The sequence below is a fragment of the Mya arenaria genome, chromosome 6, assembly GCF_026914265.1.
Source record: "Mya arenaria isolate MELC-2E11 chromosome 6, ASM2691426v1".
Taxonomy (NCBI): domain Eukaryota; kingdom Metazoa; phylum Mollusca; class Bivalvia; order Myida; family Myidae; genus Mya; species Mya arenaria.
Window position 1 is genome coordinate 28,968,771 of NC_069127.1, and position 15,897 is coordinate 28,984,667.

A 15,897-nucleotide genomic window follows, 5' to 3' on the forward strand; every position below is an offset into this window, starting at 1 on the left:
ATATATCTATTTTTCATTGATAGTAATAATGGGAAAAACAAAAATTTGCATTTCACTGTCATGTGTAGTTATAACCAGATAGCATTTCGTGTTTAATAATGTAGAAACACCTAATCAGATCATAGGCCAGTAAAATTTAGAGACCTACGTTAATAGTCATCTCACTTTTGGGACAAACATGATCTGTTCCAAGTCTAAGTGCAGGTTCCTGGTGATGAGAGTGGTGTTCTGGTAAAGGTGTCCGCCTCTCATTCAAGAGGTCGCAGGTTTGATCCCAGGACTATGGGAACATTTTCTCCGCCTCTCAAAAAGGACACAATACTGGTGTCTGCCCAGGAAACAGACTTGAGAGTATTTCATAACAGCTTACAGCTGTGTCTTTACAATAAGGCCAATATAATTAATATACTAAAGGAAGTGCAAGATTGCATTTTGTAGTTCTGCAATTTTGAGTTGACCTGTACTCATAACAGTTCCCATGTCATCGAGCATCTAAATTGAACTTTCATGACAAGATGTTAAATTGACTTGCGGAAAAGTTATTAATATAACTCCCTAAGCTATTTTCGATGCCCACTTAGCGACTGCTTTGAAGTGGTTACTGACTTTTGAATAGCAGTGAACGTCGCCAAATCATGCCTGCACTTGGCATACTTAAATGTCTTCATAAGGCCTAAAAAGAAAATCTTCTGGTTCTTGTTACCCAACCATCTGGTAAATACCTATAAAATAACGCAAATCACAGTCCTGTCAATTGTATTTGTTAACAGATCGCTCTCAGCTTATTTTATGTATGTTTACTATCATGCACTGTCTAGAATGTTTTCGTTAACTTTGTACATGCATTCATTATCGTGTATATTTATTTGTACATTTCTTGACGTTATGCCTAAACTTTCTATTGAATCATCGATATGCTGTATATGCATAAGATAATAAACATTCTGTTCTGTTCTGTTCCTATAAAATATGGCACCAACCTTACCGACGTTTGTAGTCTGTTGGTTATTTTTAATTTATTTTTAAAAAGAATAAAATTAGTGTGTGTTCGTACTGTGGACTAGTAACAAAGTTTTAATAAGTAGTTTGAAAACCTTTACTGAAGGTTAACCCCATTCCCCAATGATGAATGACAATTACGTAGAAAAAGCCTACCGTATTCCCCTATCTTTTTTTAAACTAGATTTAACCCTTACCACACAATTTATTGTTATGGCCTAGGTAATTTAGTTCTGATAGTTTCAATGTATATTTATGTTTTTCTTGAGCTCTAATACTGATTTGCTGTAGAAAGTTTTTGGCAAGGTGCTTTTTTTGCAAATTTTGTCCTTGATGTTTTATAGTATTTACAATGGCATGTTCTGTATGAATGTCGAACAAAACATCCCATGGATAAAACCTCCCATGTCATTTTTGACAAGGTGCACAAAACCTCCCACATCATTTTCACAGGATGGACAAAGCTTCCTGTCCTACCGTTCTATTCTGTGGAGAAGAAGTGCATCAATTTGTCCAGATTTGAATTCCCTTTCCCTAAACTTGCAAATTATTGGGTCTAATACAGGAAATAAAATAGATGATTATTGTTATAACATTAAAAAAGGGTCATTAACCTGCCAGATGGCCTATCAGTTATTAGAAAAAATCCAGATGTTCAGAGAACCTTATCTGAAGGGGTCTCAGAATGAAATGGGTTAAAATTAAATAAAGCTCGATGGATAGAATCAAGTAAAAAAAATCCTCGCGAATTTCAATACCTCTACAGTTCTCTACTTCAAACCTCTGCCTCAGTGCCGAGAGAGGGAAAGTGTTTTTGTCTGGTTGCGTGTTGGCTAATAAAGGAAGTAGTTAACAAGTATTGGTTCTCGATGTCTGGCTGGCGACGCTGGAAGTCGTGGCTCGCTCCCGTAAACACCCGCCAGGAAACAAACCATCTGACTGCTTAAACCTTGTTTATAAATTGTGTCCTGTTTACGCGAAATGTTTATGGGAAAATCTTGTTTTTTGGTAACATTGTCGTTTCAGAGAAAATTACAGATTTTATTATTTTAACGAGATAAATGTATAACAAATCTGAAAAGAAGAGTCAAAGTCTGTTTCTGGATGTCACAATATGATATGAAGGGCATACGTAGTGCAAAACTGTTGTTACGCCTTCTTTTTCTATATTTAGTTACAACTGTCTTGCACTTACTAAACCACAAATTATTATTTATCATTAGATTGCTACAAATTACATTATGTCAGTATCAAGGGTTTATAGTGAAAAGGATCTTTTTCTGTATTTAATGTCATTTAAATCCTTTTCACTTTCAACTTTCCGAGTAACATGGTAAAATAAAATATGAGTTATTGAAAGATATTTACTCACAACAACAATGGTATAATTAAGAATATTGTTTATGAGACAAAGTTAGGGCTGAGATATATTGTCTTCGGTTTTATGGCATTTGTCTTTTGATAAATTGCAGTAACTGGGTTTACGACCATTTGTGTTCGACCTGAAAGTGTTAAAGTAATAAAATGTCCACAAGTTAAGTAGGGACATATAAACCATACATAGCTTACACAAGCCTACAATAATAGTTGTCCATGAATGTAGTAAATAAATTTTTCATCGTTATGGTAGTGACTTTTAAGACACAATTGTAGCTTACAAATAAACTTATTAAAATAGTTATCATAATAATCATGATAATACATAATTACAATGTAATTATAAGGATTAACATTATAATTCATATGTTTATTCAAGACACATTTATGTTTTCAAATATATTAGAACTTCTTGGAAAATTATGAAAAACATATCAAGGTGACAAGATTAGACATGAACTTGATTTATAAATATTATGATAAAGTAAAGAAGAAAAATAAAAAAAGATGAAAAATAATATTTTGTTTTGAACGGATCTGCAGTCCGGTACAAATGTTGACAAAAAATAAATACTCTTGGTGTGGTTTATGTTACAATGTAGATAAAAAATTGTTAACACAATTAAAAAAAAATAATGGTGAAAAAAAATGTCAACACCAGAATATTTATTGTTATTGTTTTGAAAGCTTGAAAGCTGGAAAGCTGGCACCTATTTCACGAAAGTTTTTAAGCGTAACAGTAAAACTTAAACACTCTTTAGTACGTTATTTCATTAGACTTAGCTACATTTCCCACTTAATCTTAGCATTTTATTAAAAAAATAATATAATAAGGTGTAATTTTCTTTTTAAGTCTAAATGCTCTTAAGAATATTAATATTGCACCTAACATACCAAAAGAAAAATAGTGAGCTTATCTATCGGCTTGTTGAAAGATGATTCACATGAAGTGAATTCTTTTTTTGTTAACATTTTGTGCTATAAGCCTGTTGGGTAATGTGAAACTTCCAAGAGGCCTAATTCCACCTATTATTTATCTTTTTATCCCTATTACATAAACAAATGAACTTGCCAAAGTGGAGAATTCAATAGATGTAGCGTTGAGTGTTCTTTTATTGTGCAAAAAACTTCTTGCTTTGGCTATGTTTTCAGAGCTCAGTCCATCTACATTTGAGGAATGGGGCCAGTCAGTGCCCTGAGAAAGGGGAAATTAGTGTGTGTGTGTGGGGGGGGGGGGGGGTCTAAAAATGGAGATTTTTTAAGTTGACAGAAACAAAAAAATAAAAAAAAAACATTTTCATGCAAATTTATGTAAAACACATGTATCAAAACACTGTACACAATGAATTTTGTCAATATGAAATGTTTTATTTTTATTTGTATTTTATCTGTAATCATTATTTCAAAGGTTAATTTTTTTTAGATTAAACAGGGAAATTTGAACCAAAATTTTGGGAGAAAAGGTTATATTCCTTGACTTCGGTAATGGGGCATTAAATAGGTCGAAAGACAGCCCGGATTTCTTTTTTAACACCAGTAAAATGAAATTCTACAAATATTATTTTCAATATAAGTTGATGTTTACTCCTTATGTAATTGATGATTGATTATATAGTATTTTGTACTTACTAATTAGACAAGATAGATTCCTGGTTTATTAGTCGCGTTTACTCATTTCATCAAAAATCAATATGAGCCGGTCATTTTAGTGATGCATTTTCGATGAAACGGTTTAACTGCAAATTGTGATCAAAATATTTGAAAAAATATTTTATGGCAATTTTAATTGTGTGTTTTACTTGAAAGTTAATTATGTGGGATACATTTTTGAAGTTGGCTGGTTTGACCAACTTTTTGGGCATGTATAATATGGTAAGATGGAAATGGAAATTGATTTTATTTGTTGAAATATATGTTTTATATTTAAATCTGTTAAAGCATACGAGCTGGATCAACTATTATTTATTCCTTACACAATGTTTATTTTAGAGTTATTGTGTAATGAAGGTGTTCGCACATCTCACCCAAGAGGTTGTGGGTTTGATCCTGGCCAGGGGAACTTTCATTCGGAGCTCCTCGGCCATTTTATCGAAAACAACCTCGGATGTATTTGGACAGTTTACATACTCAAAAAGTGGTACGTTTAAGTCCGCTGCAAGTAGATCGCGTAGTAATTTTATTTAGCAGTTAAACTTTGTGACATTACTCTTGGGATTCTTAAATATGTTTGCAATAATACAATTTAATGGCAATCAATTTAAACTTAGATCAATAAATACAACTCTAAAACACTACATTTAATTAATGATATAATTCAAATTTTTACGAACTACTTCAACTGATGTACCTGCATACATCCGAGGTTGTTTTTGACAAAAATGGCCGAGGAGTTCCGAATGCTTTGTTCTAAGTAATTGTATACCCCGGGTTCCGGTATCAAATTATATGTTCGACAACAGGCTATTTTTGCTTTCTAGCTATACCGCTCAACAACCCTTGTTACAGCGTCTGTTACTCCCGGTACGCTTTTACACCCCGCTTTACTGAATATACGGCCTCACGGCCTCTCAAAATGGACACCAGTACTGGTGTTTCTACACATGAAGGAAACAGCCTTGACAGTGATTCTTTAATATCGGCTTTCATCACGAATCAAGCTAAAAGAAATTAGCATTAACTGATGTTTATGTTAAAATATCAAGTGCCTGTCAAGATGATTTCATGTACATGTACAAAATACTCTTTACAAAAAATGTTAAATGAAATTACCAACTAGATTTTGTAATATATATATGCACAGTCTTGTTTTGTGTTTATACTATTTTAAAGAGTGTAAATGTGATTTTGTAACAGTTGAAAGCAAATCATCATTTAAACCATAAAATCTGACATGGAACACTGTGTTTATGTAAATGTTTGATTTCATTCAGTGTTAAGTGATTATGAAGTGTTACTGAAGTTGTCATCTAACATGTAAGATGTACCATGGTCAGCCCTGGACAGTGGTCAGCTTGATCACACTTTACGGTTGACCTGTCATGGCCTGTCATCCTATGGCCACCATGATCTTATCTTAGGCCGCGGTCACTTTCTTGTGTGGTTTTCATGACAATTTCATTGCTTGATAATTTGATGTTGTTTCGAAGCAATCTGATTATTGGATCTCATTGTATAGAAGGAGTTGTGATGCCTTAAAGGCGCACAATACACTGGATGGTGCAATTATTTTTTTGAAATTGTACTGGATAATTATAATGTTTAACTCATATTTTGACTTAAATGATCAAAACAAAAAAGCATTAATTTTGATTTAGGTACAGACATTTTTTATAAGCATTATTTTGGCGATATCTTGGCGATATTAAAGCCATTTCTAACCTTGTAGCTATTAATTACAAATACCCATTTATAAGGGTTCCTATTTTTTGTCTGTATCTATTTGTAGTGCTCTTTTGTTTTATCATTAAAACCAAATGAGTTAAATAAGAAAAAGCATTCAAATTAAAAAAAAAATGTTTTATTTATATCAACCTACATTTTGCGCCTTTAATAGGGGTTTCTGGCTATAGGGGTTTCTGGCTATCTCCTAAAATGTTGTTTTTTAGGACTTCTTATGTTTTTTAGGACTTCTTAGAAAAAGATGGCTGTGATAAATCAAGGTTGTAAGGAGGTTGTACAAACAATTTTATTGCTTGCCCCATCTATTACTTTGATCATTAAGGTGATTTGAATTTCAACGAGCTTGTGTATCGAAGCTGTTCCCTTGAGGCAAGGAAATAATTTAGTGTTTTTGCAAATATGTATTTGATGACAGTTGGCTATTAATTACATGTAGATGTGTAGACGTCAACAGTCTGTGTAATCAATAATTAAATAGGCTCTCCAAACCCTATATATGAGGTGTCCATGTAAATAGTAGAATTTGCTGAAAAAAACAACATTAAAGAAATTGTACATGAAATTTGATGAGTTGAGACTTTTTTTGACCTGAGGGTGGTCATACATTGCTTTTTTATGTTTTATAATAGTATATATATGAAAAAAAATATAAGGAAAATATTCTCAGAATATTTAAACATGATGACATGTATGATTGTGATTTTTTTTTAAATAAACTTATTATATATGTCTGTTCATTTTATAACATGACTTGAAAACCCTGTACTTTGACTTTGCTAGATTATATTTTTACTCACACAGACTTATTCACTTGCTGCACAATTTACTTCAATCAACATCCATTTGTGTTGTACATGAAAACCATTAGCAAATATGCAGGATGACTTAAGGGTAGTCTAATGGTATTGTTGTCTATCATCATTTTTTTTGTTTTTAGCCAGAAAACAGGCTCCAACATAATTGATATTAAAGAAAAAATTGTCTTTCTTCACAACACATTTGCTTAAAATAGATAGATGAGTATAAGAAAAGTGCTGTGTAGCCAATGCCAATGTTCGCCTGCTGTTGATTTTCAGTCAAACAAGGGGCATAACTGACCAATTATTAAAGCCAGAGTTATGGGCCTTAATGTACATGTACATATTGCCTTCGGTAACATGTATACCAAGTTTCATTTGAATATCTTGAGTCATGGCCAAGGTTAAAACATTTGCCTGCAGATGCTGACGCTGATGAAAATGACGCCAACACTATGACAGTATCTTGACTTTTTTTTAATAAACTCAATCATGTACTTCTCCTATTTACAGGTTTACAACATCTATGGGGCCAACTCTACTGTAAACATCACTCTAGCAGAGTCAAGTATAAACCTTACGTGGCCCGAGCCCGATCTCAACACCTCATACGACCTACGATACTCTGTATCCACCGACCCCACAACTGTACAAACCGGAACGGTTGTGTTGCCCAATAACAATGAGACGGCGGTTGAGCACGAGATTTCCGGGCTCTACCCGGGACAAACATATTTTGTTGAGATTGAGAGAAATGGGACATCGATCTTCAGGAAAAACATCACCACAAGTAAGTTCTCCCTGGAAATCTGAAACCTGAAAAGAAAAGAATACCAGGCTTGGGGGAAGTGGGTGCTGGTTTTATTCCCTATACTGCGATATGATGTCAGGGATTTTTCACCTTCTTTAGGAGAGGTCAAGTTTGGCTACTTCCCATTGAGAAATGGTATTTTTAGACTTAATTTTGTTTCTTTAAAATAAAAATATCAATTTCATCAAAATAAAAAATGGAATCATTGTGCTAATGTTATACGGTAGAAGTGTTGGTTTCTAATTTTATGTCAATCTCCATTGTTTTGAAGAAATTACCACGAAGTGTTTATGCGCTAAATTTCTCCAATTTGAAGCTTACACATGTTTAAATTTACCAAATGAACAGGCAGTCCTCTTTGAAATTTTTGCCAAAACGGCCCTGGGCAAATTGTTATTACATTGACTAATTTCAACTATAGAGGACTGAGATATGAAGTGAGTGAAAACCTTCATTACATGTCTATGCTTTCAAATGGTTTAACAGTTTATAGAGAATGAAGAGTGAAATATTACCTGATATTTCTTTGTTTGAAACAGGGAAAATACCAATTTGATATTTTTCAGTTTTGAAATTTTAACTTGTTCTCACTCCTCTTCCAAATCTCAGCGCTGTCAGGGCCTAAGCACATTTTTAATGAGGTTATTTCCATAAGGATGTTACGTTCATATACAATTAGGCTGACTAAACTAAAAGTAGACGCTCAGTGTGAAATATAGTTTTTGGTGCTCCAGTGTTGAAATAAATTGCTGGGTTGTCAGGTTAATGCACTCCCTTTCAATCAGGGCCAACCTAGCATGATTCACGGCCTCAGTGTATGTGGCTTGGAGTTTTGTTGGTGGTCACCAAGCCAGACAAGTGGGTTTTCTCTTGGTACTCCGGTTTTCCCCACAAAACAAGTCCAAATTCTTGCGCAACATCGGCCATGTGCCATTGATAGTGACTTAGTATTTATTATATACGGTATAAGTTAAAATAATTGTTTCACAAAAATTGTAAAAAAATGAAAACTAAATAAATTGTGATCTTACACTGACACAAATATTCTAAATGTGTGTATTAAAAATGAAATTGTTGCATTTCAGTCCCACTTCCTGTATCCGATATCCAAGTTTCCATGGTAACCTCAACAACAGCAATGTTTACCTGGTTGCCTAGCAATGCCAGTATCCAGGACTCATACCAGGTGGTGTTGTCTGGTAACCTTGGCCTTCCTGTGCTGGTGACATCTCCCATGGCAACGGTGGATGGGCTGGTTTCCAGCACTACATACACAGTGACAGTGTTTGCTCTGAGTCACCAGAAAATGAGCAAGGCATCAGAACCATTCACTATGAACACAGGTTATTTTCATATTATACATGAAGTTGAAGTTGCACTCTCACAGATTGACAGTTTTGACATTTTTTTCATAGAATAAGCTTATTTTGGCATTAATGTCTTCAATTTTGTTATATAATTAACTCACAATAGAACATATCTCACATGTTAGAAATACTGCTGAATTTTTTTCTGAATGTGTTAGTAAGGCTTCAAGCCATAAAACATTAATTTTTTAAGCATGAAATTGAAAATCTGCCATCTGATTTTTGTCAGCAGTCTTATATCACTGGTTTCCAGAAATTTACGCAAACATTGGCTCAATCCAAGAAATATAAATAAAAAAGTTGTCAAAACAGTATATCTGTAAAGAGTGCAGCTTTAAAGTTTGTTATTTATAGTATAGGATCTGTCACTCATAATATAATGTAAAATGTTATTAAATGATGTCAGGAAACTTGTCATTTATTGAGCAGATACCAATTTTTCTTGTGTTGTGATTTCATTCTATAACCTTCAAAGAGTTTTGATATTTACAGTATATTGATATTATTATAGCTAATGCTTTTCATCTTTCGTTTGAAACTTGAATAGACATCTAGCTTTTCTAATAAATAAATTTCCGAGGGGTGAATGCGTACAGGATCTAAGTGACATTAAATAAAGAAGAAGGTAGAACCTTCTTCACTTTCACCTCTCAAATTATTGTAAAACTTAGTGGTTTCTATAGTTATTACAGAAACAGTAGAGTTGTAAATGACTTCATTAGTACATTATTGTACATTTAAAATGATGATGATTTTGATAATCATCTAAATTTCAGCCCCAGCATCCCCTGAGAGTGTGAATGCGGTTGCCATGGATACACAGACCCTTAATATCTCCTGGACCCCGGACTCCAACTCAACACAGGTAAAGAAGGGGGAGAGTGGTTGAAGATTTGCTTGAACATACTTGTTGTGACTGGCTCAAAACTGAAAAGTTCTAGATGTATTCCTTTTATAAATGAGTAGTGTATTTTTTAAGATTGTCTGTTTTTTCCAAGAAAAATGTTGTGGTATTGTCAGTGTGTGTATACCACGTGATAAATTGCGTCATAAATGCTACGTCGGAAGGCAATATTTTGATTTGAAAAAAGACTTTAAACAAAGATAACTTCACTATTTCTTCACCATTTTAAATAAAACATAGGCAGTCTACGCCTTTAACCAGAATTTGATTGTTAGTTTAGTTTCTTAAAACACTTCGACAAACCTTTTCACAATACTGCCGTCTGATGGAGCACTGTCAAAACATTATTTTGGAAACAGGTTTGTCGAAGTGTTTGATTAAACTTATGACCTCATCAAATTTCAGAAATAAAACAAGTACGGGGCTCTTTAAGCGGCATAGACTGTCCTTTGTTTTATTCAAAATGGCTCTGTAAATGAAAAATTATCTTTGATTTAAGTCTTCATTTTAAGCAAAGTTTTGCCTTCCGACGTAGCATATAAGACGTAATTTATCATGTGGTATACACACACTGATTGTGATAGTCTTGTTGTGGGTGTAGGCATTGTATAGTTGTGCACATACTTTAAACATGGCTATAACTCATTCTTGTTTAAGTTTGCTATATACCTATGATATTATTCTTTAAACACACAGGTATGACACAACACAACATTTCTTAAGGCAATGTTACTCTATTCAGGGGCGTAGCCAGGTTTTGACATTTAAGGGGGCGTAATTTAGGGGTGACTTGTGCCCCTCCCTCAGAACAAAAACTTATTTGGTTTAAAATGTTGGCAGGGGGGTTTAGGGGTTTACCCTCAAGATTATTTTTTTTACACCTTTCTAGTCTGAAATGGTGCATTTGGTGCATATTTTATAACTTTTGTTCATCTATATTGAAATAAAATGTAAACATGGATACTTGGATCTGCTAGTGGTATTAAGCCTGGCTGGACCTGTTGTATAGAAATAGTTATAATACCTTTTTCCATAACTGAGGTTTTTATTGCATTGATGTCAGCAGGTATTCAGTAGATATTTATTGATGACGTTGGCAGAGGTTTTACTTCTTTCATCTTTTTTTCTATAGCGTGAACAATATATCAAATTATATTGTGAATGTTGCTATGGTGACCTATAATCATGATCTGTAGATAATATTTTAGCTTTGATGGAAATCGAATATACTGTTTGTGGTTGTCAATGTAATCGATGTTATGCTTGTTGACATGGAAGTTTATAAAAAAAATTAATATGATTTTGCTGATAATAAACATAATAGCAGCAAAGTGATTTACAGAAAACCATGAATAATTTAACATACTCCTGCTATCATGGTATGAAACTGACTTTTTATGACATTAACTTCGTTATGAATGTTATCAAAAAGTGCAGTACAATTAACAAGACTAATGTCATGTTTATCAAGGGGCGTGTTGTGGAAAGTTCTTATTTCAATCTGGTTTTCGTTAAGATTTTTTTTTTTTGAAAAACCTTCCCTTTATTGTGGCTGATTAACTAGGTGTTCACATTTTTATCAGATGACACGTTTGGTTTATTCCAAATGAAGTATGCCCGGGCTGTAAATGATATTTCAATGGCAAAACCAAACTGTATCAAAAATAGTTAACTGGTTGCTTTATTTTATTTGTTGTTGAAATTGTCACTCTAGCTTGCTTCAAATTTGAAGTAAGTAGAGCCCTCAAAAGGGGTTTCAGTGAAAGGATGCTTTACCCCCTTTGACCACCATTTGGGAACTAAAGCGCCGCCCAAATCCAATCCAGCCCAGTCCCCACAATCGTGACAATGGTTTCAATCCTTTTGTTGCAGTCAATCACATCCTTGAATGATTTGTCAATTGCAGGATGACTACATAGTGAGTTACACATACAATGTGACATCCATCTATAATGAGATGACTGTAAATGTGTCCTGCCCCACTGCCCTTGACCTCTACTGCGAGATCGCGATGCCGGGTGTCCCGGGTCAGGTGTACGAAATCAGGGTCTACAGCAAGCTTGGGACTGCCGTCAGCTCTCCTCAATCTACTCTACACTCTACAGGTATGCCTTGAATTTGCAAAATTGATCCTTAGTTTTTCTTTAAAAAAAAATTATACTTGCAAAAGTGAAAGAAAAATATTGCCAAATATTTCAAACTGTCGAAAAACCGGAATGGTTAAGCACTCTCACAGATTGACAGGTTTGACATTTTTATTTTTTTTGTTTAAGAATCAGCTGATTTTGGTATTAATGCCTTCAATTCAGTCATATAAGATTAACTTATAACTTTCAATAGAAGAGATCTCAAATGTTCGAAAAAGTGCCGAAAAACTCCAACTTTCAGGCTTCTGGCCATAAAACATCAATTTTACAACCATAATAGTTGAGAGTACAGCTTTATTATCTAAATTGGCCTACTGGTAAGTACCCATCTACGGTACATTTTGACGTTATACAATGTATAAAATGTTTATTATTACTTGATATGTTTTCTAGCTCCCCTACCAGTGTCAAGTCTCACGGAAGCTGAGAGCAACAGCACCGCCATCTTGCTTAAGTGGTCGCTAGCCAACAACGACAACCCATTCATCACCAGCTTCCTCATCAGGGTAACGGGAGAGAATGGCGCCTTTGAGCAGAGCGTCAGTCCCCTGCAGATGCAGATTTCACTCACCGGGCTCAACGTGGGAACCAAATACAACGTGTCCATCTACACATCAACTGGCTATGAAGTTAGCCAGCCACTTACACAAACATTCTACACATGTAAGCTTTCATCATGACATTGCTAGTTATCATCAATATTTTGTAAGTCGGCATCAATATTTAGTTTGCTTTTTGTTTTTTGAAGAAGAAAAAGTTGAGGTATTATGATAGGCTAAGTTTTATCATCAAGGTCATTGCTGGCCTTATTATGCCAATACTTTAAAGTGACATTCTTATTCAAAATCAATACATACACATGTATAACGAACATCAATTTTGACTCATAAACCTTTAACAACTTATTAAATAATGCATTTATATAAAATATTAATTACTGCAATCAAGATTGTAACTGTGTATTTAATAGCAGAAAGCGCAAAAATATTAAATTCTACTTTAGTCCCATAAGGAAGAAATACTTTGTTTTATGCTCATTTCTTTGAAATTAAACTTAGAATCCTTCATAAAAATCATTGTTTTTGACATTTATTCATCCATTTTGGAATATCAAAACAATATTAGTTATGGTAAATCTTTTTTGGGAGTAAGAGTGCATCTTTAACCTTGGCCATATCTGAAAAAAATGATTAAATGTTGAGTTATGCCCCTTTTTAGACTGAAAAAACATCAGCAGACGAGCATTGGCGTTCGCTCCATTGCGTTCTTGTTTATATGATGTTTCGGAATGCATTATAATGCACGATTTTACTTAAAAATTCAGCCATAATGAATTTTAATTTGTTATATTTTTTTGTTCATTAGCTAAACCATTTGTATCAGAAAATTGATCATAATAATTTTATAACTCGATTGAAAACAAATGTGAAGTTTATATTACGGTACATGTATATACACATGTATCAACAAGCAATGTACATGTAACTGATTTTTTTTTTTTAGCTTGACTGATATTCAAAGAAAAAAATGGAGGTATTGTCATGCCCTAGGTGTCTTTTTCTCAAAAAAACCTTTGCTATAGCTAAAAAACGTTAAATTATTCAATTGAAATTCAGAGCAATGTTGCCATGAATATGGTATCGTCAATACGCTCATGAGAATTAGGATCCTTAAATCTGAATTTAATACTTGTTGAGCCAATATCCACTGAAAATATTACAGATGATAGTTAGCATCTGTGTGCAATGTTTTAGTTTTGTATGTCATTTATAACACATTTTGATAACTACGGACATATTTAAAAAGCTATATCATGGTTGTTTCTTCAGACCCCGCCCCTGTGTCTAGCCTGACCTACGACTCTGCGACTGATGCAACCAACTCTACCATCACCGTACATTGGAGTATAGCCAGCAACGCCACCTTTGACTATTACTTTCTTACTATCAAGTCATCTGGCACCACCGACAATTTCAACGAGTCTTTGTGAGTTACAAATGTAGTTTTGCTATCTCAGTTTCAAGTAGTGTTTCTAACTTACTTGCTACTTTACGCCCCTGATTTAAATGATTTATCTCTACTTAACTGTTGTTCGTATTTTATTGTTATGCCTGCATAGGCACACAGGGATAACTCCAACATCTTCATATTCTACGTTGTCCAAACACTTCTGTTTGCATTGCATGTACTTGTTTATGCTCTTCAAATAAGCTATGTACATTGATCATGATCATAGATGACCCCTAATGATTTTGGGGTCAGTTGGTCAAGGTCAAGGTCATGATGACTGACCTTTACTAGAAAAAGTATGTAAAGTTGGCCTTGAACTGAATTTTTAGGAAATATATGGTTGTCATATACGTGAAATGCTAGAAATGGCATTTTTTTCAATTTGAAGTATTGCCTGTTTACATTGAAATATATGGGGAAATGAATATGTACTGTGTTTATAAATAAATTTAGGTATTTGAACATTTTTTATCATTAAATGTATTATAATTTATGGTGATAATTATGTTAAACAACTGTTTTGTGATTATATTTCTGTTAATAATTTTATTTTTCTATTTTAGGAAACTTATCTCAGGAAATTCAAGTTACACCTTTACTGAGCTAACAGCAGGAGCTGCCTATATTGTTACCATAGCAACAGAGCTGGGGTCAAAAAGTAGTGACGCATTGTCAGATACTTATAGAACAGGTTGGTTGACCTTGTACATGTCATATTAAAGTTGTTATTATTTTAATAATTACAGTAATCTTATCATGTAAATTGTGTTTAAACATATTTTTCTGGTTAAACAGGTTAAACTAATATTATGTTTATTATATAAGATTAATTAAGAAGTCAGTACTTTAAAAAAAAGTCAAGGAATTTCTGACATGTGTCATAGATTTTAAGTCCAGGATTTGTCATTGTTACGCTACACTAAAATGATTGTTTTTCCATGAGTAGAATTTCTTTTTTTCACAGACAATGAGCATTATGTGTAGCAAGTTTCATTACTCTAGCTAAAGTGCATTTTAATCATACGCGAGTCCCATGACTATTTGAGAAAAACAAACGAGCAATGTGACCATCTAATTAATCTCTTGTTCAGTATAGGGTATTAAATGGGATTGTTTAGGCCAAACCAACATATTTTTTGTCTCAAGAATGTGTCTGCGAATTTTCTGCGAAGTGAAAGTTGTAGGAAATACCCGGTACCCATAAAATATTCATCTTATATATCTGTCTCAACCTTCTGGGAGTTGTCAAAGACATAATATAACATGTTTGGCATTTATTTATGCAGCATGACTTCACAAGGACTTTCTGATAATTAGATGTTGTAAATCTGTCTTGTGAATGTGGCCTTATGGTATTTTCTAGTTCCCAACAAGCCGTCTGACGCTATACTGGATGTTGTCAGTGGAACAGAGGTGAAGGTCACGTGGCAAGCACCTGCTGGACTGGTTGACCATTATATCCTGACCTTGACCACACCCACTGGGCCAAAAATAGTAACAGAGACTGGTACCAGTTTTACCTTTGTGGATCTACAGCCAGGCACCGAATATGCATTAAAAATGGAGTCCCAGTCTGGATCACTCAACAGTGAAGCAGTTGACTTAACTTTCATAACAAGTATGTTTGAATGTTATTTGCTCATTCATTTTAAATGAATTACTTTTAATTTTGATTTTGCCATTTTTATTTTTTAACTCAATTCTTTACTAAAAAGCAACATAATACTAACATTATTTTGTTTTCTCTTCTTTCGAGTAACTGTTATCTGACAGGCAACTAATAATATACTTAATATATTGTCATAAATGAAATTCATTTCCCATGCATAGTTATATTTTTATTATAACTTTGCATAAACTTTGTCGCATCCCAGAACTTTAGGTCCAAATTCAGATGCAACACATCATTTTTGGAAAAATATTTATTGCTTGGTGTAAGACTTAGTTGTTTTACCATGTAAGAAATTGAACATGTTAATCATTATTTTTTAAACTAGAAAAAATTGACTTTGGGTCGAAAATTATTGTGATGTGACAAAATAGTTGGTGTTAGTTGTTTTTCCAATTAATAACACATTATTTCTCT

The 15,897-nt window shown here is 33.6% G+C and overlaps 1 protein-coding gene across 1 annotated transcript in view; it reads left to right on the top strand.

Annotated features, from left to right (window-relative positions):
• The window catches only part of LOC128238358 (tyrosine-protein phosphatase 10D-like), a 51,519-nt gene that overhangs the window by 1,873 nt on the left and 33,749 nt on the right, over positions 1 to 15,897 (top strand). The window contains exons 2-9 of the mRNA XM_052954205.1: positions 7,086 to 7,362; positions 8,469 to 8,726; positions 9,527 to 9,615; positions 11,561 to 11,759; positions 12,195 to 12,464; positions 13,631 to 13,787; positions 14,375 to 14,502; positions 15,175 to 15,429. Of these exons, the coding sequence (XP_052810165.1) occupies positions 7,086 to 7,362; positions 8,469 to 8,726; positions 9,527 to 9,615; positions 11,561 to 11,759; positions 12,195 to 12,464; positions 13,631 to 13,787; positions 14,375 to 14,502; positions 15,175 to 15,429 (1,633 nt within the window). The remainder of the gene's footprint in view (positions 1 to 7,085; positions 7,363 to 8,468; positions 8,727 to 9,526; positions 9,616 to 11,560; positions 11,760 to 12,194; positions 12,465 to 13,630; positions 13,788 to 14,374; positions 14,503 to 15,174; positions 15,430 to 15,897) is intronic.